The sequence below is a fragment of the Neovison vison genome, chromosome 10 (assembly GCF_020171115.1).
Source record: "Neovison vison isolate M4711 chromosome 10, ASM_NN_V1, whole genome shotgun sequence".
In the NCBI taxonomy this organism is placed as follows: Eukaryota; Metazoa; Chordata; class Mammalia; order Carnivora; family Mustelidae; genus Neogale; species Neogale vison.
Window position 1 is genome coordinate 40,902,981 of NC_058100.1, and position 22,656 is coordinate 40,925,636.

Below are 22,656 nucleotides of genomic sequence, written 5' to 3' on the forward strand. Positions count from 1 at the left end.
GTAATATAATCAGAAGTCAGTTTTCCACAACCAAAGACAAGTGGAAAGTCAAGTCAGCTACACAAAGTAGGTAATTACTCATTGGTATTGTGGGCCTCTATTTTGTCATTTGGATAACTACTTTTTTTCCATTTTGTGGAGTTTTCCAAAATAATGATACATTTTTATGTGTAATAAGCTAATTAGTCAATTGAAAAATATGTATTAATCTCCTAATACGTGTCCCAAATTAGGTGATGTACTGTGAGTACATAAAAGATTTAAATCATCAGGCTTCTGTCTTCAAGCCTAACTGGAGGGGAGGGGTTAACATACATTGCTTTTTTACTCATCCCAATTTAGAGAAACAGTATGGTCTTAAATCTGCTGTAGAAATTCAGAGTAGAAATTAATGTGGTTTGGAATAATCTAAAAAATCTTTTTTTTTTTTTAAAGATTCTATTTATTTGACAGGCAGAGATCACAAGTGGGCAGAGAAGCAGGCAGAGAGGTAGCAGGCTCCCTGCTGAGCAGAAAGTCAGATGCTCCATCCCAGAACCCTGAGATCATGACCTGAGCAGAAGGCAGAGAGGCTTTAACTTACTGAGCCATCCAGGCGCCTCTAAATAATCATTTCTTAATAAGTCATTGGAAAGACTAACCCCACTCTTTAATTTTTTAAAACATGTATTATTTCAGATGCAAGAATTTAAGAATTATTGTAGGCACAGGGGATACAGGGACAAATAAAGTGTTTCCGGTCCTCTAGAGCTTAAAGTACAAGCAAATATACAAAGTCATTGCAAATCAATGGAAGAGGCTCTAGAATGTGCGTTCTGGACTCATGTGAGGAAAAGCTTGACCCGGAAAGCTTCAAGGAGCAGGTGACCTTCAAGGAGGTCACTGACAACTGGGAGGGCGCCGCCCCAGTGTCTGTGGGAGGGTGAATGTTAGGGCAGGGAGAAGGGTGGGGGAGGGCATTCCAGAAAAAGGAAACTGCAAACAGCCTATGAGAAGGCACAGTGGGTGAGAAGTCAACCGGAGCCCAAAGCTGAGGTTTTCCGACGTTTATTTCAAAGCCCTTCATTATCTATATGCAAAGAGGGCGTCTTTAAAAACAAACTACCAGACTATAATGACTACGAAATTTAAATATTATGTCAATGCTAATGATTACTTTCCCATATTCTGGTTAGTCCAGAATTAACTGTAAACAACCGTATTCGTTTTATGTAAGTACCTATTTTCTAACAGAAGCCATTTTGTGATGATTCAATAGTTTCTCATCAGTTTCAAAAAGAGAATGCTGGTCACCGCACCAAACGAGTACATTCTACAGAAAAAGGTTATTTTAATTAAGAACAGTTTGCTTCCGGGCTTACTGAGAAATTACAGGACCAGAATAAAAGGAGAATGTTAAGAAAATCATCACATAGTAGTACCTTGTACTCTGAAGGTTTCAACATTTACAGTTAACAGTTCATACATTTTCACACAATATCCTTTAAACTAATAGGCAAACACTTAAAAATCATCCAAGATTAGCTTTAAAATCGTGTATTCGTTTGAAGCACGTAATTCAAGAAAATTATTAAAAAAAAAAATTCTAGCAGAATGAGCTGATCCTTAAACCCAGACAAAAATGGAACATCCTGCGACAGCTGCGAAGTTTCAGAAACGCGGCAGGTACAACTTCTCAGTAGTAACCTTAGCCGGAGGTCACGTCCAACCTCACGAGCTAGGACATTTAACGTCGGGGTCGAGGCGGGCCGGCGGGCCCGTCTCCGTTGCCATGAGACCCTTCCAGTCTGTGTCAGCCACTGCCGCCTTGGCGACGCGCGTTTGCTCCGCCGGCCCGGGTCGGGGTGCCAGCTGGGATGCCCCCCACCCCGAGCCCGCCCGGCGTCCCGGCCTCTCGGCTCCCGGGGCAGCCGCGAGGTCCGCCCCCGGCTCTCCGGCCGCGCTTTCAAATCCGTCGTACCCACGGGCGGGGAGGGAGCCGGGCCTGCGAGTCCCCACGCGGGTCGGGAGGAGGGAAAACGGGGCCCGTGGCTCGCTCATTCCCTCGACCCCCCGGGCCGGAGAAGGCCGCGCTCGGGCCGCGGGAGAGGGGCGGAAGGGGAGGGGGCGCGCGCGGGGGGAAGAAGGGCGCGCGCTACGAGCCTCCCCTCCGCCCCCGCCCCGGGGTCTCCCGCCCTCGGGGTTCGGAGCCGCCGGTGCCTGAGGCCCGACTCGCGCGGTGGCTGGAAGGGGCAAGGACGCCACGACCTAGGGTGACGCCAGGCATCTCCCGGGCGACGGCTCTGCAGCAAGATGGCGGACGATAAAGAAAGGGAAGGCACAGGTAAGACCGGGGTCCGCACCGGGGCGCGCCGGGCGGGGTGGGCCGCCCTCCAGCGGAGTCGGCCCCGCGGGGAGAAGGCCCACAGGGCAGGGGGGCACGGACGCGCCCTGCAGCCTGGCGCCCGCAGCCTCCCCGTCGACGCCTGAGCCCCGCCCCGTCCTCCTCCTTCCCTCCCCCCGTCTCCCCCCTTCCCCCTCCCCCACCGCCTCCCTCCCCGGGAGCTCCGAGCCGCGGCTCCGGCGGGCGAGGCCGATAATGGCGTCCTTGTTCGCCGCCGCCGCCGGCACCCCGCCTCCACAGTCTCGCCCCGGCCTCTGTGCCGCAGGCGCCACGCCGGCGGCTGCCGGGCTGCGGGCACCCGGGGCGGCCCGTCTCTGGCCGCCCGCGCCCGGCGGACCCTTGGGCCGCACGGCAGCCCCGCCCGCCGGGAACGCGCCCGCCGCCTCCATTTTGCCTGCTCGGTGGGGACGTGAGGGGGACGAGGGGGGACGTCGGGGAGACGGCCCTTCCGGCTCGCGGGCGCCCCCTCCGCGGCTGCGGCCTCCGAAGCGCGCGCCCGTGGGGGGCGGGTCGGAGCGCTGGCGCGCGGCAGCGTGAGGAGGGCGGGAGAGCTGCCCGTAGGCGGCGGCGCTGGGCGGCGGGCGCGCGGGCGGAACCCTGGGCGTCCACGTTGCGCGGCGACCCTGGACGTCGTGTCCGCGCCAGCCGGAGCCCCGGCCCCTTCCTCGGTTGCTCCAAGGGAACAGCCAGTGCGTGGGTGCCCACGGGCACACTCCTGGCAAAACCCCGTCCACCCGTCGAGGTCAGCATCTTGGAAATGAAATTCCAGTTCGTCCTTGTTTCCTGGCTGGGGAGCTGCGAGCGCCGTGTCTCGTGTCCCTTCCCTCAGCCTGCGGCCAAGTGTCATCAGGTTCACATTTACAAGTGCAGAAACCGGCCCTGAGGTAGTAAGTCACTCGTGTGGCTAAAATCACAGAAAATCGGCGGAGAAACCGTGGAAACTGGGCCGAAGATCTGCCTGCCTGTGGATAAGAGGAATACGATTTGGTTTATTTTTAGGACTGTCAAGTCTGAAGACTCGGAAGTGTGTTCTAGATGTTACCTTTCCGAAGATGGCCTCATTTTTTATTGTGCTGCTTTAAAAGTAAAAGGTGCATCCGAAGGAAGTGATTACTTTTTTTTTTTTTTAAGACTGATTTTAAAGGGTTTTATTTTTATTTTTTGGAGTTTATTTTTGTTTTTTTTTAAGTAGTTTCTACACCCAGTGGGGGGCTCGAACTCCCCGACAGGACATCAGGAGTCACATGCTCTTCGGACTAGACCAGCCAGGTGTTGCTTTAAGACAAATTTTTAAAAACTGCCCCAGAAAACCACGTGATTTCCTCATTATTATTTACAAAAAAGGGGAACAAGATAAATTAACATGTTAATTATGGATGTTTATTTTTTTAATAGCTCAGCAGAGAACGCACTGGATCTTGTCTCAAATCCAATTTTTTCTTTACTTTCTTAAAAAAAAAAGCTTTTCTGATGTTTCACTTTTCAGAAATACTTTTCTATTTATAATAAATCCAGAGGAAGAAACAGTTCTGTCCAAAGGCTGGATGTCATTCATTCTGTTGACATATGTTGAATGCCTGTGGACGGTGTTCTCCTTAGGTGAGGATTTTTTTTTTTTTTTTAAAGATTTTATTTATTTATTTGAGAGAGAGAGACAGTGAGAGAGAGCACGAGCGAGGAGAAGGTCAGAGAGCGAAGCAGACTCCCCATGGAGCTGGGAGCCCGATGTGGGACTCGATCCCGGGACTCCAGGATCACGCCCCGAGCCGAAGGCAGTCGTCCAACCAACTGAGCCACCCAGGCGTCCCTAGGTGAGGATTTTGAGGGAAGAAAACTTGACTCTCGAGAAAGGTGAGATCAGGGCACTGGGTGGCTCAGTTGTTCAAGCCGCTGCCTTAGGCTCAGGTCATAGTCCCGGGGTCCTGGGATCCAGTCCTAGGTGAGGCTCCCTGCTCAGTAGAGAGCCTGCTTCTTCCCCTTCCTCTGCCTCTGCCTGCAGCTGTGCCTACTTGTGCTCTCTCTCTGTCTTGCTGTCAAATAAATAAATAAGATCTTTCAAAAAAAAAAAAAAAAAGGTGAGGGCGCCTGGGTGGCTCAGTGGGTTAATCGGCTGCCTTCGGCTCAGGTCATGATCTCAGGGTCCTGGGATCGAGTCCTGCATCGGGCGCTCTGCTCAGCAGGGAGCCTGCTTCCCTCTCTCTCTCTCTGCCTGCTTCTCCGTCTACTTGTGATTTCTGTCAAATAAATAAATAAAATCTTAAAAAAAAAAAAAAGGTGAGATCAGTAAAGGAGATAAGACATCGGTGGAGGGGAGAGAGCAGTTAGCTGGGCTGAGCAGCCTGTGTGCCAGACCTGTTCCCGGGTGTGTTATATCCCGTCCTGGTCTGTGGATAGCAACCTGAGCATCCCCGGGGGCTTACCAGAAATGAAGAATCGCAGTCCCTGCCCCTTACCTGCTGAATCAGTCTGCATTTTAGCAGATCTGTAGGGGACCAGACTGTATATTAAATCTCAACACTGGTTGAGAACCAGTGTTATATGGTATATCTTATTTATGCTTAACAGTTTTACAAGTTGATTGTAATTGCAGTTGGTAGGACATGATGAAATGACGCCATGTTGCCTGAGGGTAAACTAGCAACTCATTTGGCAGTTATCATCTTTGGACATAACTGCACTCCTGTATTTGATTCTCAGCCCTGAAGGTTGAGAAATTACATCTCACCAGTAATCGTAATTGATCAAGGCTTTGGGGTTTCACTCAAGCAAACTAATTAATTTTAAATTCAGTAGGGGTATGCTGATACTTTAACCAGAAAGCTGATCTCAGCAATGCAGTATTTTGTTTTATGAGTAGTAAGCTTTTAGGGAGGGTGAATTTATATTTCAAAAGGTCCTTGATGAGCGTGGAATCACACAAAAGAAGGGATAGTTTTGGAGCATATATCCAGTACCCTGTTAGCTTTAAGAGGAAAGGACCATTAAAAAAAAATTTATTTACATTCAATTTGGTTAGCATATAGTGTATTATTAGCTTCAGGGGTAGAGTTCAATGATTCATCAGTTTCATATGACACCCAGTACTCATTAGATACAATGAGCCCTCCTTAATGCCCATCACCCGGTTTCCCATTCCCCCACACACCTTCCCTCCAGCAACCCTCAGTTTGTTCCCTCCAGTTAAGAGTCCCTTTTGGCTTGCCTTGCTCTGTTTTTTTCTTATTTTATTTTTCTTCCCTTCCCCTATGTTCATCTCTTTTATTTAAATTCCACATATGAGTGAATCAGACGGTATTTATCTTTCTCTGGTTTATTTTGCTTAGCATGGTACCCTCTAGTTCCATCCATGTTGTTGCAAATGCAAGATTTCATTCTCTTTGATAGCTGAGTAATAATCCATTGTATATATATAATACCACATCTTTATCCATTTATTTGTCAATGGGCATCGGGGCTCTTTCCATATTTTGGCTACTGCGGATATGGCTGCTATAAGAAAGGGGACCATTTTCTGATCTGTTACACTCAGTGTCTTGAGGAGGTTCCCAGCATATTGTAGGAGCTCAATATTTATTGAATAGAGAATATTTGTATTAATTAAAGATGTTTATATTTTAGCCAAAACATTACTTGCTGTTAACTAAAAATCTATTCTGTACCCAAAACTACATACACTAGTTGTGTTTTTTTGTTTTTTTTTCCCTCATTCTTACAAGTAAGCCATAAACTTCTATTACTTCTGGCTCAACGTATTTTTAAAAAGATATGTTTGTTTATTTCAGAGAGAGAAAGAGAGGGAAGGGGCAGAGAAAATTTCAAGCTGACTCCCCACACTGGGCTCGATCCCATGATCCATGAGGTCATTACCTGAGCTGATACCAAGAGTTGGTCCCTCAACTGACTATGAGCCTTCATACAGGTACCCCTTAACAAGTATTTTTTGAGAGTTAAAGTATTCAGTGGCCTGTTTTTAAAAACAACAACTACAAAAATTCTCTTTGTAGAAACATGCATGTATTTTCTTTTTAAAGATTTTATTTACTTACTTAAGATAGCAGTAGTGGACAGGAAGGTCAGAGGGAGAGGGAGAAGCAGACTCCCCGCTGAGCAGAGAGCCTGATGTAGGACTTGATTCCAGGACCATGAGATCATGACCTGAGCCAAAGGCAGACACTTAACTGACTGAGCCACCCAGGTGCCCCACCTTAACTGATTTTCATATATTTTAAATAATTTATCTTTAATCTTGAGAAAGTTTCAGAGGAAGTTTAAGCTTCTAGATTTATATCCTATCCAGCTCTTCTTCAACATTTAGGAATTAATCTTGGTTAAAGTACAGAGGACATTGGTAACAAAAATTAACTATGACAGGCTATTATGTTCTATTTATAAGTTTCCTATAAGATTATGTACACTGAAGTTGTTCTGTTCCTTTGTAGCCTTTTTGTGGTTTAACATATTTTATTTTATTTTTTCCTAGGGGCACATAGGTGGCTCAGTAGATTAAACTCTTTTGACTTAATGTCTTGACCCCAGGGTCCTAGGATTGAGTCCTGTCTCAGGCTCCTTGCTCAGCAGGGAGCCTGCTTCACCCTCTGCCTGCTGCTCTCTTTGTGTGTGCTGACAAATAAATAAATAAAATATTTTAAAAAATAATTTATTTTTTCCTAGATTAAAAAATGTATGTAGTGGGCGCCTGGGTGGCTTAGTGAGTTAAAGGCTCTGTTTTCGGCTCAGGTCATGATCTTAGGGTCCTGGGATCGAGTTTGCATTGGGCTCTCTGCTCAGCAGGGAGCCTGCTTCCTCCTCTCTCTCTTTGCCTGCTTCTCTGCCTACTTGTGATCTCCATCTGCCAAATAAATAAATAAAATCTTAAAAAAAAAACAACCAAAAAACCCCATCTATGTAGTTATGTTAGCTAACAAAAAAAAGGAATTTAAATTTTAGAATCAAGTTAATTTCAAAAAAGAGCTAATTTTGTTTTACTGAAAGAATATTTGAAATGGGATAGCAAAAATTGTTGTTTGAAGTTCTATTATTTCTTTCAAGTTTGCTCAGCCAGAACACTTTTTTCCTTTTCCTTCTGTTTTGTTTTGTTTTGTTTAGAGAATCAACTCAATTGTCGATTCTTTGAATCTTTTAAACTTATTGTCTCTATCTCCTCGAGAATTTTACATAGGACTGCAAAGAACTTCTGTTTGTAATTAGAATCATGTCTAGGAAACAAACTGCTTAGGAATAAAATCCGCTAACTTGGCAGGGCAAGGAGCTTTGGAAGGTATGTCAGTTTTTTCAGTAAGCCTCAGATATTTAAAGCTTGCTTTAGGATTTACTATTTTTGTATAAAATATTGTTTCTTTGCATTGGTTGGTAAAGTGTCTCTAATTCAACTATCAACTCCTGACTGGTAGAGTTTTACAAGTTTTTGTTTATTTCTTTGTATTGTGCCTTTCCTCCGAAAACCCAACATTTGAAAATCTAAGGTAAGAAACAAACTACAGGTGGATATTACTTTTTAAAAAGGAAACTGTTAGTAGTGCAGGGTATACAATGGAGTAGTAGAAAAGTGGGGTAAGACCTCAATTTCCCCAAGCTCTGTCTGATCTTAGCCAAGATGCCAAGACCTCAGGAGCCTGTAGTTCCTCAAATGTAAAGTGGGAAGAATTTTACCTACTTCATAATGTTGTTGTAATGGAGATGGTGTGGTCTTACTCATCTTTATATCCCCAGGACCCACCATGATGCCTGGCAGAAAAGAAATGCTGAATAAACAGGAAGAAAAGTACTTGGCACGGTCTAGGAAATTTGTACCTATCAGTATATGTGTGGCATGGAATCTAGGAGTTAAGGAAAACTTAAATCTAAGTCTTACCAATTCTTGATCACACATGATGCATCATCCATGCCTATTTTGAGGACCATTTAGCAGTTTTCTCCTTGTTTTAGACAGATAACAATCGACATAGAGACTAACTGAAGAAGAAAACTTACAATTTATTTCCTCTAATTTAGAATAAAACTTAGAAAAACTGAACTGAATTTTATCTTTGTACTTAACTATCAAAATCCGTGAAGAAAATTCGTATTTTAACAAGTCAAGTGGACAGTGAGATAGCACGTCACACCCCTTAGGATGACTACGGTAAAAAAAATTAGCACTGGCAAGGTGTGGAGAGATTGGAGGTCCTGTGTGCTTGTTGATGGGCATGTGAAATGGTACAGCTACTGTGGAAAATAGTATCGCAGTTGCTCACAAATTCAGATACTGAATTACCATATAGATCCAGCAACTCTACATCTGGCTTTATACCCAAAATAACTGAAAGCAGGAACTTGAATAAGTCTTTGCACACCCGTGTTCATAGCAGCATTATTCACAGTAGCCAAAAGGTCAAAGCAACTCAGGTGTCCATCAGTGGGTGAATGGTTACACAAAATGCAGTGTGATCATACCCAGCAATATTACCCATCTTTAAAAAGGAAAAAAAAAAATCTGACTTAATGCTACCACAAGGCTGAATCTTGAAGATACTATTGTAAGTGAATTTTTTTTTTATTAACATATATTTTTATCCCCAGGGGTACAGGTCTGTGAATTGCCAGGTTTACACACTTCACAGCACTCACCAAAGCACATACCCTCCCCAATGTCCATAACTCCACCCCCCTTCTCCCAACCCCCCTCCCCCCAGCAACCCTCAGTTTGCTTTGTGAGATTAAGAGTCACTTATGGTTTGTCTCCCTCCCAATACCATCTTGTTTCATTTATTCTTCTACTACCCACTTAAGCCCCCATGTTGCATCACCACTTCCTCATATCAGGGAGATCATATGATAGTTGTCTTTCTCTGCTTGACTTATTTCACTAAGCATGATACGCTCTAGTTCCATCCATGTTGTCGCAAATGGCAAGATTTCATTTCTTTTGATGGCTGCATAGTATTCCATTGTGTATATATACCACATCTTCTTGATCCATTCATCTTTTGATGGACATCTAGGTTCTTTCCATAGTTTGGCTATTGTGGACATTGCTGCTATAAACATTCGGGTGCACGTGCCCCTTTGGATCACTACGTTTGTATCTTTAGGGTAAATACCCAGTAGTGCAATTGCTGGGTCATAGGGCAGTTCTATTTTCAACATTTTGAGGAACCTCCATGCTGTTTTCCAGAGTGGTTGCACCAGCTTGCATTCCCACCAACAGTGTAGGAGGGTTCCCCTTTCTCTGCATCCTCGCCAGCATCTGTCATTTCCTGACTTGTTGATTTTAGCCATTCTGACGGTGTGAGGTGATATCTCATTGTGGTTTTGATTTGTATTTCCCTGATGCTGAGTGATATGGAGCACTTTTTCATGTGTCTGTTGGCCATCTGGATGTCTTCTTTGCAGAAATGTCTGTTCATGTCCTCTGCCCATTTCTTGATTGGATTGTTTGTTCTTTGGGTATTGAGTTTGCTAAATTCTTTATAGATTTTGGACACTAGTCCTTTATCTGATATGTCGTTTGCAAATATCTTCTCCCATTCTGTCAGTTGTCTTTTGGTTTTGTTAACTGTTTCCTTTGCTGTGCAAAAGCTTTTGATCTTGATGAAATCCCAATAGTCCATTTTTGCCCTTGCTTCCCTTGCCTTTGGTGATGTTCCTAGGAAGATGTTGCTGCGGCTGAGGTGGAAGAGGTTGCTGCCTCTGTTCTCCTCAAGGATTTTGATGGGTTCCTTTCTCACATTGAGATCCTTCATCCATTTTGAGTCTATTTTTGTGTGTGGTGTAAGGAAATGGTCCAATTTCATTTTTCTGCATGTGGCTGTCCAATTTTCCCAACACCATTTATTGAAGAGGCTGTCTTTTTTCCAATGGACTTGTAAGTGAATTTAACCAGTCACAGAAAGACCAGTACTGTGTAATTCTCCTTACATGAGGTACGTAGAATAGTCAGATTTGTAGGAACAGAGAGTAGAATGGTGGTTGCCAGGGGCAAGGGGAAAAGGGAGGTTGTTAGTTAATGGAATAGAGCTTCAGTGTTGGCAAGATGAAAAGGGTTCTAGAGATGGGTTGTACAACAATGTGAATGTACCGAACACTGCCCAACTGTAGGGTGCTTGAGCTGGTTAATGTCTTAGTCTGTTTTATCACAATTTAAAACAGATGAAATGGAGATATTGAGTGTATCCAAAATACTGTTAAGTGTGAGAGAAGGCCCGGGAGATGCCACCTACTGGCTTGGGTTTTGCTTCCAGAAACCTACCATGTCATCTGGTAAAGAGCCAAGAAAGACCCCATGTTGCTCTAGCAGGGGCAGGGGGAAGGTAAACATTTTGAAGTCTCAGAGCATTCTGCATAACAAGACCCACCCTTCTGGTGCAAAAGACTTTCCCAGAGCTTTGTCTTCCCCTGCCTGCATTTAACCAACTCGGGTCCCCTGTAGCAATCCTATCTCGTCTGAGGGGGCAGAGAGAAGCCAAAAAACACTTGTGAAGGTCACAGCCCAAAGACAAGTCCAGTAAAAGACTGAAGTTTAATTATGAGGTAGAATGCTTTCCTTTGCTTAACTTGACCACCACATCACAGAGTTGTAGTACAGTAATCGTGGATTGCCGCTGAACTGTGTGTGGCGCACCTTACTTCAGGACTCCTTAGAGGAATCCGGCACGTACAGCTATAGCGAAGATTAAATACAGCCCTGTTCTTGGCCAAATTGTTATGAAGCCTCTTGACTGACTGACTCTCTTAGGTCCTATAACTTGAGCGGTATGCCTGGCTTTCAACAAAAAATTAGAAGGCATGCAAAAGCAAAAACACCATCGGAGACCAAGTAAGTAAGCATCAGAACTAAACTCAGGGGGCGCCTGGGTGGCTCAGTGGGTTAAGCCTCTGTCTTCGGCTCAGGTCATGATCCCAGGCTCCTGGGATTGAGCCCCGCATCCCGCGCTCTGCTCTGTGGGGAGCCTGCTTCCTCCTCTCTCTGCCTGCCTCTCCACCTACTTGTGATCTTGTCAAAAAAAAAAAAAAGAACTAAACTCAGGTCTGTGATACATATCTTGGAATTATCAGATTGAAATTTAAAAGAGCTAGGATTAATATGTTGAGGGCTCCGATGGAAAAAGGCAACATTCAAGAACAAATGCATACTGTAAGCAGAGACTCAGAATCAAAAGGAAATGTTAGAAATTTAATGTAGCGGAACAGAAGAATACCTTTGGTGGGTCCATAGCAGACTCAACATTGAGGAAGGAATGATAGAATTTGATGATTTCAATAGAAACTTCTCAAACTGAAATACAAAGAGAAAAAAGAATGAAAAAAAAAAAAAAAAACAACAAACCCCAGCATGAGAGCTGTGGGACAGTTTCTTGAAGGTGTAAAAGACACAGTGGGAATACCAGAAGGAAGAGAATGAAAGAATGGAGCGGAAGAAATATTTGTAGTGGTAATGGATGAGTTTTCCCCCAAACATCCCAAGATACCAAAGTAGATCCAGGAAACTAAGAGAAGACCAAGCAGGGTAAATACCAAAACATATTGTCTGGGCATCTCCTGGTCAAACTGCAGAAAACCAAAGATAACAAGAAAATCTTGAACGATGCCAGAGGAAAGCAGTCACCCCACCTGGACTTGGTCAGAGACCATGTAAGCCAGGTGAGAGTGGAGTGAAGTCGTTGAGGCGTTGAAAGATGTGACCGAGTTATTTTTTTAAATAATCAGTATTGAGGAAGGTACTATCCAAGGTCACTAGCTCCGTTGTGAAGCAAGGGCTCCATTCAAGTCCGTCTCCAACACCAATGTCCTTAGTCTCTGTGTCTCACATAGAGAAGTCAAGTTGAAATCTATATAAGAAAGAAAAAATAATAATAAAAGTAGAATTTACCCATCATCTCATTATCTAGAGCAGTACCCAGACTGCAGTGAGGTCAGAATCACCCAGAGGGTTTGTTGAAACATAGATTGCTAAGCTCCCAGGCCCGAATTTGTGTGAGAATTTGTGTTTCTAACAAGTCACCATAGGATGAGGATGCTGTTAAAAACCATTGATCCACAATCTAGAATAAAGTCTGCCATTTTAACGTATTTTTTTCTTGGCAGATTTGTTTTTCGTTGGTTTCATATAGTTGATATTGTATATAGTTTTATATCTAACTTTTCCACTTAACTATTAATGAGCACTTTCTCATGTCCTCAGTGTCTGTCACACACATCGTTTGTTATAGCCGCGTGCATCGTTGTTTATGGAACATGTGAGTTAAGCTTTCCCCGACTGTTGGCTGTTTAGATTGTTTCCACATTTTCCGTGCTGTAAATAATGCTGCAGTTAGTGTCGGTCCAAAAAGATCTTTTGACCCAGCTTTGATCCCCATCCTCTACCCCCTTTGGAAAAATAATTTCACTTAATCTCCCCCCTGTTGGTTCTTACTAGGTACTAACAGAGGGTGATCTAATTTCTAAATTCTGTGAGTACCTTGTGATCCTCTTATACTAATTACATTAATTCTTTTTTAATTTTTTGTAATCAAAGGCACATAATTGCCAGAGTTTATGATCAGTATAAGATACATAGTTGCTCAGTTGTCTATCCTATTACAGTAGAAACTCCATGAAATCAAGAGACTTTGTTTCATTTACAGCTGAATGCCTGGAATTTGGGACAGTGTGGAGGTTATAGTAGTCACTGTGAAAACACTGAATGAATGAGTGAAACAGGAGTAACACATTGAGTAAAGAAATGTAATGTCACCCTTCATGGTCTCATTATGGATAAATGTATTTTTCAGTTAACCTTTAAAAAACATTAAAAATAGCTCAGAGCTACCCCCATTAGGTTTGGAGAGGCACTCAGACTGGAAACATTTAATCTAACCTCATAAAAAACTAGAATGACACATCTGCTTCACCATGGTGATTGAGCACACATGTTTATTTTTATCCTTCTTGAAACCCAACTAGAATGACAGTGAAGGAATTAAAAAAGGCCTTAGACGTTACAAGGGTAGGGAGAGGGGGAGAGGAGATAACAGCAGTTTGTAAAAAGACATTAAGAGAAGAGAATAGAAAGAGATTAGGAGAGGGCATAATTTTTAAATGGGTGGACGGGTGGCCGTTAGCCTAGCAGAAACAAAGGAAAGAAAAGTCTGTAGAGAAAGGAGCCAAAAAGGAACAAACCAAGTGGAGCTGTACAACCCTGTACAACCCTCAGGATTGACGCAGCAACCATCTCTGAAGGCGTGTGTGAGGCTAGTTCTGGGTGGCTTGGATTGAAGTCCTAGGCAAGTGGTTGGGTCTCACATTCCTTGGAATAACCAGGTGATCACTTCCCTTCCACCCATTCAGGAGACTCTGATTATTATTATATTTTTTTAGAGAGGTGGGGAGGGGCAAAGGGAAAGGGAGAGAGGAAATCTTAAGCAGGCTCCCTGCTCAGCACAGAGCCAGGCACGGGGTCCGATCTCATGATCCTGAGATCATGACCTGAACAGAAATCAAGATTCAGATATTTAACCAACTGGGCCAGCCAGGTGCCCCTCCCTGATGGCCTCAAATCAGAGAGACAGGTTTTAGGGATGCCAGCCCTGTGGATGGTAGTGGGTGATATACCATCATTATTATTATTACCATGTTTGATACAGTAGCTGAAATATTATTAAAATTGGTGCGAAACTCAAGTATTGTCACCTAGATAAAAATCTTCTGAGTAGGACCCAAGATAATAAACCTGAAAAGTGGTAGTATGTTGAATAGGTTGTCATACAGATGGGGATTTGAAATTCTCAGATTTGCGTTGATGATTACATTATAAGTAGTTCAAGTACTAGAAACTTTAAATGAAAAGTGAAAGGGAATCCAGAGTTTAAAAAACTTCAAGTGAAATCAGTAAATAAAATGAAATTTCATACGAAACTGGGATATAATCAAATGCGAGGGACGTTATCTCAAAGATGGCCTCAGTTTCAATGACTTTGATCTGTTACAATTTGGCGACCCACTTCCGTAGCTAAACCAGAGATGCCCTAATCTAGAATGGTGGTACCTCTGACATCTTAAATTTTAGTCTCGGGCCTCTAGTCTCTCATCTAGAGCAGTCCGTCAGTCTTTGCCCTGGCCCTGCTTGCTTCAGAAGGAGTTTGGGTCATCTGCATGACTTCATGACCTCATCTCTCTAATCCCCTCACCTACCTCCCTATTCACTCTGCAACCCTTTTGTTTTGTATATGGAAGAGAAGATACAAGCCCTAAGATAGAAATTCTCTCAATTTCCTGACACATATATATTTATCTGTATCCACCAGATTGTGAAAGGCTCTGAAATGGTTTACTCCATTTCTCATACTGAAAATCTGGTTATCTGGTTATGAATCCTCTAACCTAAGACCCTATACTGTTTTCCTGTTGATTTAGGATGGACTAAACTTCAACAGAGCAGACTAGGATGTTTTGTTTCTCCAGGTCCGTTTCTGATCTCCTGTTTGGCACAACCCTTCGTGCATTCGGCCCTTTGTCATTATGAACAGTTGGTTGTTCCCATCACAGCAGTGGTGGACCTGTGCACATGTTTCCCCAGCATGGGCTTCATTTAACAAATTGTTGCTTCGTGGTTAAGAACATGAAATCTAGTGGCACCTGGGTGGCTCAGTCGGTTGAGCGCACGACTCTTGATCTCAGCTCAGGAATTGGTCTCAGGGCCATGAGTTCAAGCCTGGTGTTGGGCTCCACCCTAGGTATGGAGCCTACTTAAAAGCAAACAAATGGGACATCTGAGTGGCTAAGTTGCTTGATTTTGGCTCAGGATGTGGTCTCATGGGTCATGGGATTGAGCCCTAAGTTGGGCTTTGCATTCTGTAGGGAGTCTGCTTGAGATTCTCTCTCTCTCCTCCTCTCCTTGCCCAGCTTGCGCTTTCTGTCTCTCAAAATGAATGGATAAATTTCTAAAAACAGGCAAAACCATGAAGTCTATAGTAAATCTTTACTGACTCAAATTCCAGCTCTTAAGTTACTTAAGAGCTGGGTAACTTCAGGGTAGGTACTGATCTATTCTAATTTCTTTCTTTCTTTTTAAAAAATATTTTATTTATTTATTTGACAGAGAGGCAGGCAGAGAGAGGGGGAAGCAGGCTCCCCACAGAGCAGAGAGCCCGATGTGGGGCTCGATCCCAGCACCCTGGGATCATGACCTGAGCGGAAGGCAGAGGCTTTAACCCACTGAGCCACCCAGGTGCCCTCTATTCTAATTTCTTCACAAGTCAACTGAGTATAGTGGAACCTTCCTCATATGGTGGCAAAGCAGGTAGCAGAGAGCGTCACGTGTTCGCAAGAGCTGTGCACAGGTTATCTGTCATTACCTGCAATGCCAGGCACTGTGCTCTACATTGGGAGAAGAATTAGATTAGAGATGATATTACTGTAGAGGAGAGACCCATAAGAACATAATTATTTAACCACATTTTGGATAAGTGCTTCCAAAAAGTTCAGGGTTTCAGAGGAGGGGCACTTAATTTTTTCTTCAGGGGCTTTGAGTGTAGCCCTCCCTGTTACTAGTGTTCAGCGGAAGCAAAGCAAATTCAGAAGGCCGAAGCAGCAAAGGAGCCTGGCTTATCCGAGGCATTGAATGAGGGCCAGGGTAGCTGGAACGGAGTGATGTGGTGAGGAGTGACGGGAAATGACAGAGTAGGCAGAGGTCAGGCCTGTTTGATGACCAGGTTGGAGGGGAGTGGGTGCTGACCTCTATTAAAGAGGAAAAGGAAGCCATCGCAGCATTTTAAACAGGGAGATAACACATTTGGTTTATGTTTTTATAAACACATGAACAAATATTTTTGTTCAAGCCTGTTGTCTTGAATCAGGGGTTCCTGGGTGGCTCAGTCGGCTCCACGTCTGCCTTCAGCTCAGGTCATGATCCCAGAGTCCTGGGATCAAGCCCCGTGTCAGGCTCCCTGATCAGTGGGGAGTCTGCTTCTCCTTCTCCCTCTGCACCCTCCTGCCCTTGCTCCTGCTCTCTGTCTCTCTCAAATAAATAAATAAAATCTTAAAAAAAAAAAAAGCTGAAAATTTGCTAAATGAAAGCATGAATGAAAGCTAGTTGAGTAAATATGGTATGCAGTTTTAAGCCTGGTGTTTTAGTGGTACAGTGTCTTTGGATCAAGTTAATTATAAAATAAGAATTCATTAATAACTACTCCCTCCCGTCCTCCAAAAACAAAAAACAAAAAACAAAAAAAACGAATTGGGTTCTTGACTTTTTAAAAACAGTATCTTTGGAATAGGTACTGGCGGTACTTGAGACAAACAGAACAATATTGTTATTTGTACTTCTTGTTAATTAACCTTAGGGGCATTTCTTTACCTTCTTTGCTGTATGTTTTATACAGTTCTCAAGGGAAGGATTCCTCTTGGGACTTATTATTTCATGTTAATTTCCTAGGAGGGGTTTTGAGCACCTGGTTAAATATTTAAATATGTATAAGATGTCTTAGGTTTAGGAAAGAACTAAGCTGTACTATTTGTTTAAAACTCCACTCTACAGAGATGCCTGGCTGACTCAGTCATAAGAGTGTGTGACACTTGATCTTGGGATCATGAGTTCAAGCCCTGCTTTGTTTAAACAAACAAAATGCTCTGCTCTATAACCGTAGGTGATGTGACTTTTATTTTGGTTATGACAGCTCCTTCTGTATTTATTATCATTAGTTTCTTCTTTTGAAATTAAGTGTAACTTTTTTCTTTTTATGGTTTTTTTTTTTAAAGATTTTATTTATTTATTTGACAGACAGAGATCACAAGCAGGCAGAGAGGCAGGCAGAGAGAGGGGGAAGCAGGCTCCCCACAGAGCAGAGAGCCCGATGTGGGGCTCGATCGCAGGACCCTGAGATCATGACCTGAGCCGAAGGCAGCGGCTTTAACCCACCGAGCCACCCAGGCGCCCCTCTTTTTATGGTTTGATTTTAATTTGGTATGATAGCTAATTTTTAGCCTTCGCGTTCCCATTGCTGAAAGGCAAATATAATGTCAAATTGTTGGTTTTGGTAATATCTAATATGGAATTTTTTAAAATTAATTTTTTAATTTTAATTCCAGTATACTTAATATACAGTGTTGTTTTGGCTTCAGGTGTACATATAGCGATTCAACACTTCCATACATCACCCTGTGCTCCTACGACAAGCGCACTCCTTAGTCCCCATCACCTCTTTCCCCCATCCCCTCACCCACTTCCCCTCTGGTAACCATTGGGTAAGAGTCTGTTTCTTGATTTGTGTCTCTCTCTTTTTTTTCCCTTTGCTCATTTGTTTTGTTTCTTAAATGCCACATGTGAGTGAAATCGTGGTATTTGTCTTTCTCTGACTTATTTTGTTTAGCGTCACACTCTCTAGCTCCATCTATGTTGTTGCAAATAGCAAGATTTCATGCTTTTTAATGGCAGAATAATATTCCATTATATATACACACCATTGTATATACACACACATCCACATCTTTATTCATTTATCGTTAGACACTTGGGCGACTTCTGTAGTTTGGCTATTATAAACAATGCTGCCGTAAACATAGGGTGCATGTCTCCCTTGGAATTAGTGTTTCTGTATTATTTAGGTAAATACCCAGTAGTGTGATCGCTGTGTTGTAGGGTAGCTCTATTTTTAACTTTTTAAAGAGCACTGATACTGTTTTCCAGAGTGACTGCACGAGCCAGCATTCCCACCAGCAGCACGCAAGGGTTCCTTTTGCTCCACATCCTTGCCAACACCTGTTGTTTCTTGTGTTGTTAATTTTAGCTGTTCTGACAGATGTGGTCATTGTGGTTTTGATTTGCATTTCCCTGATGATGAATGATGTTGAGCATCTTTTCATGGGTCTGTTAGTCTTCTTTGGAGAAATATTTGTTCATGTGTTCAGCCCATAGTTAATTGGATTCTATTTTTGGGGTATTGAGTGGTATCAGTTCTTTATATATTTTGGATACTGTTTATCGGATATGTCATTTGCCAATATCTTTTCCCATTCACTAAGTTGTCTTTTAGTTTTGCTGATTGCTTCCTTCACAGTGCAGAAGCTTTTTTTTTTTTTTTTTTAGATTTTTTATTTATTGATTTGACAGAGAGAGGTCACAAGTAGGCAGAGAGGCAGGCAGAGAGAGAGGAGGAAGCAGGCTCCCTGCTGAGCAGAGAGCCCGATGCGGGACTCGATCCCAGGACCCTGAGATCATGACCTGAGCTGAAGGCAGCAGCTCAACCCACTGAGCCACCCAGGCGCCCCAGTGCAGAAGCTTTTTATTTTGATGAAGTCCCAATAGTTTATTTTTGCTTTTGTTTCTTTTGCCTCAGGTGGCATAGCTAGAAAAATGTTGCTACAGCCAATGCCAGAGAAATTACTCCCAGTGTTCTCTTCTAGGATTTTTATGGTTTCTAGGTTTTATGGTTTACATTTAGGTCCTTAATCCATTCTGAGTTTATTTTTGCGTATGGTGGAAGAAGGTAGTCCAGTTTCATTCTTTTGCTTGCTGTCCAGTTTTCCCAACACCATTAGTTGGAGAAACTGTCTTTTTCCCATTGAATATTCTTTCCTCCTGTGTTGAAGATTAATTGACCATATAATTATGGTTTTATTTCTGGACTCTCTGTTCTGTTCCATTGATCTATGTGTCTGTTTTTGTGCCAATACCATACTATTTTGATAATCTCAGCGTTGTAATAACTTCAGAACTCAGATTGTGATAACCTCCAGTTTTGTTTTTCTTTTTCAAGATTGTTTTTGTTATGTGGGGGTCTTTTGTGGTTCCCTACAAATTTAAGGACTGTTTGTTCTAGTTCTGTGAAAAATGCTGTTGGTATTTGGATAGGGATTGAATTAAATATGTAGGCTGTTTTGCGTATATAGACCCTTTAACAGTATTTGTTCTTCTAAAACATGGGCATGGAATGTCTTTCCATTTTTTTGTGTCCTCTTTAATTTTTTTCATCAGTGTTTTATAGTTTTCAGAGTACAGGTGAAACCCCTTTGGTTAGGTTTATTCCTAGGTATCTTACTAGTTTGGGTGCATTGTAAATGGGATGGTTTTCTTAATTTCTCTTTCTGTTGCTTCTTTGGTAGTGTATAGAAAGGCAATAGATTTTTGCATATTGATCTTGTAGCAACTAAATTCATTTATGAGTTCTAGTAGTTTTCTGGTGGAGTCTTTAGGGTTTTCTTTATATAGAGGATTATGTCATCTGCAAATAGTGACAGTTTCACTTCTTCCTCACCAATTTGGATGCCTTTCATTTCTTTTTGTTGGGAGCACCTAATATGGGATTAAGGAGAAAAAGGAATTGCTATGTAACGATGTAACTTGCCTCTAACTGGAATTTCACCAAAGAAATTGCATTTTATATTATATTGATATATTTATTAATTTAGTTACTTTTTTAAATAATAAACAAGTGTTCTGGTGTTTGTGTAACCTAATGGAGTAGGAACAACTTAAAAATGTAAAGAGCGTTTTTTTAAAGATTTTATTTATTTATTTATTTGTTTATTTATTTGATAGAGAGAGAGAGAGAGATCAAAAGTAAGCAAAGAGTCAGGCAGAGAGAGAGGGAGAAGCAGGCTCCCCGCTGAGCAGAGAGCCCGATGTGGGGCTTGATCGCAGGACCCTGAGATCATGACCTGGGCCGAAGGCAGAGGCTTAACCCACTGAACCATCTAGGCATCCTTGTAAAGAGCATATTTTTAAAGGAGTCTAAAATATACACTTTTATTTACTATTTGAAGAAAGATTATTTATTTAACCCAAAACAATAATACAGTATTAAAATATATATAGTGTTATATAGTAACTGCTATAGTAATATATAGTATTATAGTGAAATATCAACAGGTTCCAGTATGGTTTATGATTTCATGGAAACTAATAATAATTCTCTGTGAAATTAAATATTTTGCCAGTTTTCTCTTTCTATATATGTTTCATGTAAATGAATAATAGAAAACTTAGTTTCTCTCAGTTAAGGAATCAGTCCTATTTACAATTATACCAAAACCCATAAGATACCTAGGAATAAACCTAACCAAAGAGGTAAAGGATTTGTACTCTAAAAACTACAGAACACTTATGAAGGAAATCGAAGAAGACACAATGAGATAGAAAAAACATTCCATGCTCATGGATTGGAAGAATAAACATTTTTTGAAAAAATATTTTATTCATTTATTTGGAGAGTAAGAGTGAGTGAACATGAGCTGGGGGAGGGGCAGAGGGAAAGGCAGAAGGAGACTGTCCACTGGTCAGGGATCCCAATTATGGGACTCAATCCCAGGACCCTGGGATCATGACTTGAGCTGAAGGCAGATGCTTAACCAAGGCCCCAAGAATAAACATTGTTAAAATAGTATGTGCTACCCAGAGCAATCTACACTTTCAATGCAATTTCTATCAAAATACCATTGATATCTTTCACAGAGCTGGAACAAACAATACTAAAATTTGTGTGGAACCAGAAAAGACTCTGAATAGCCAAGGGAATGTTGAAAAAGAAAACCAAAGCTGAGGGCACCACAATGCCTATATTATTACCAAACTGTGATCGTCAAGACAGCATGGTACTGGCACAAAAACACACAGATCAGTGGAACAGAACAGAGAGCCCAGATATGAACCCTCAACTCTATGGTCAACTAATTTTTAACAAAGCAGGAAAGAATATTCAATGGAAAAAAGGCAATTCCTTCAGTAAATGGTACTGGGAAAATTGGACAGTCAAATGCAGAAAAATGAAATGACCATTTCCTTATACCATACACAAAGATAAATTCAAAATGGATGAAAGACCTAAATGTGAGATGGGAATCCATCAAAATCATAGAGGAGAACACAGGCTGGCAATAACCTCTTCAACCTTGGCTACAGCATCTTCTTGCTACATATGTCTCCAAAGACAAGAGAAACAAAAGAAAAAATGAACTATTGGGACTTCATCAAGATAAAAAGCTTCTGCACAGCAAAGCAAACAGTCAACAAAACTAAAAGGCAACCTGTGGAATGGGAGAAGATATTTGCAAATGACGTATCAGATAAAGGGCTGCTGTCTAAGATCTGTAAGGAACTTAACAAACTCAACATCCAAAAAACATAATCCAGTCAAGAAATGGGCAGAAGACATGAACAGACATTTCTCCAAAGAAGACCTACAAATGTCCAACAGACACATGAAAAAATGCTCCGTATCACTTGGCATCAGGGAAATACAAATCAAACCACAATGAGATATCACTTTATACCGGTTAGAATGGCTAAAGTTAACAAGACAAAAACAACAAATGTTCCATGGAAGTGGAGAAAGGGGAACCTTCTTCCACTGTTGGTGGGTATGCAAGCTAGTGCAGCCACTCTGGAAAACAGTATGGATTTTCCTCAAGAAGTTAAAAATAGAGCTACCCTATGACCCAGCAATTGCACTACTGGGTAATTTATTCCAAAGATACCGATGTTCAGAAAGAAGAGGCAACTGCACTCCAATATTCATAGCAGCAGTGTCCACAATAGCCAGACTGTGGAAAGAGCTGAGATGTCCTTCACAGATGAATGGATAAAGAAGATGTGGTTCATATAGACAACGGAATATTACTCAGTCATCAGAAAGGACGAATACCTACCATTTACATCAATGTGGATGAAACTGGAGGATATTATGCTAGGTGAAATAAGTAAGTCAGAAAAAGATAATTATAGAGTTTTACTCATGTGGAATATAAGAAATAGTGTAGTACTCTGCACTACTCTGCAAAGCTCATACTTAAGGAGTGGGGAGTTATGCTCTGCCTCCTTGAGGGTAGAGAATTTAAATAAATTATTTGGAATCAGTCTGTGCAAGAGATTTGTCTCTTCCATTTATTTGCTTACTTGATCATCTATATATGTCAGTATGGACTCATGGGTATTTATTTTATACTATGGGTTATAATCCAGTACAACTTTGTTCTGTTGCTCAGACTGTCCCAGTTTTGGCTATTGGGAGCTCTTTCAGTTGGCTCCTCTGTCCTTTTGATATAGTACCATCAATGTAATTTTTAAAAAAGATTTATTTATGTATTTGAGAGAGATGGCCAGTGGATAAAGGTGCAGAGGGAGAGTGAGAGGGAATATCTCAAGCAGACTCTCCACTGAGCTCAGATCCCAATGTGGGGCTCGATCCCAGGAGCCTGAGATCGTGACCTGAGCTGAAATCAAGAGTCAGAAGCTGAACCGGCTCAGCCACGCAGGCATCCCTGTATTGTTTGTTTTTCTTTTTCTTTCTTTCTTTCTTTCTTTT

The 22,656-nt window shown here is 42.1% G+C and overlaps 1 protein-coding gene across 4 annotated transcripts in view; it reads left to right on the forward strand.

Annotated features, from left to right (window-relative positions):
- Window positions 1–2,187: 2,187 nt before the first annotated feature.
- EFCAB2 (EF-hand calcium binding domain 2) overlaps window positions 2,188–22,656 on the forward strand; it is a 105,871-nt gene continuing 85,402 nt past the window's right edge. The window contains exons 1-2 of one of the 4 annotated variants that reach the window (XM_044267066.1): window positions 2,283–2,323; window positions 3,383–3,982. In XM_044267066.1, coding sequence (XP_044123001.1) covers window positions 3,760–3,982 — 223 coding nt within the window. In that variant the 5' untranslated portion in view covers window positions 2,283–2,323; window positions 3,383–3,759. Of the gene's footprint in view, window positions 2,324–3,039; window positions 3,983–6,242; window positions 6,303–22,656 lie in introns of those variants that run through there. The other 3 variants (XM_044267068.1, XM_044267067.1, XM_044267069.1) reach the window with 3 other exon arrangements.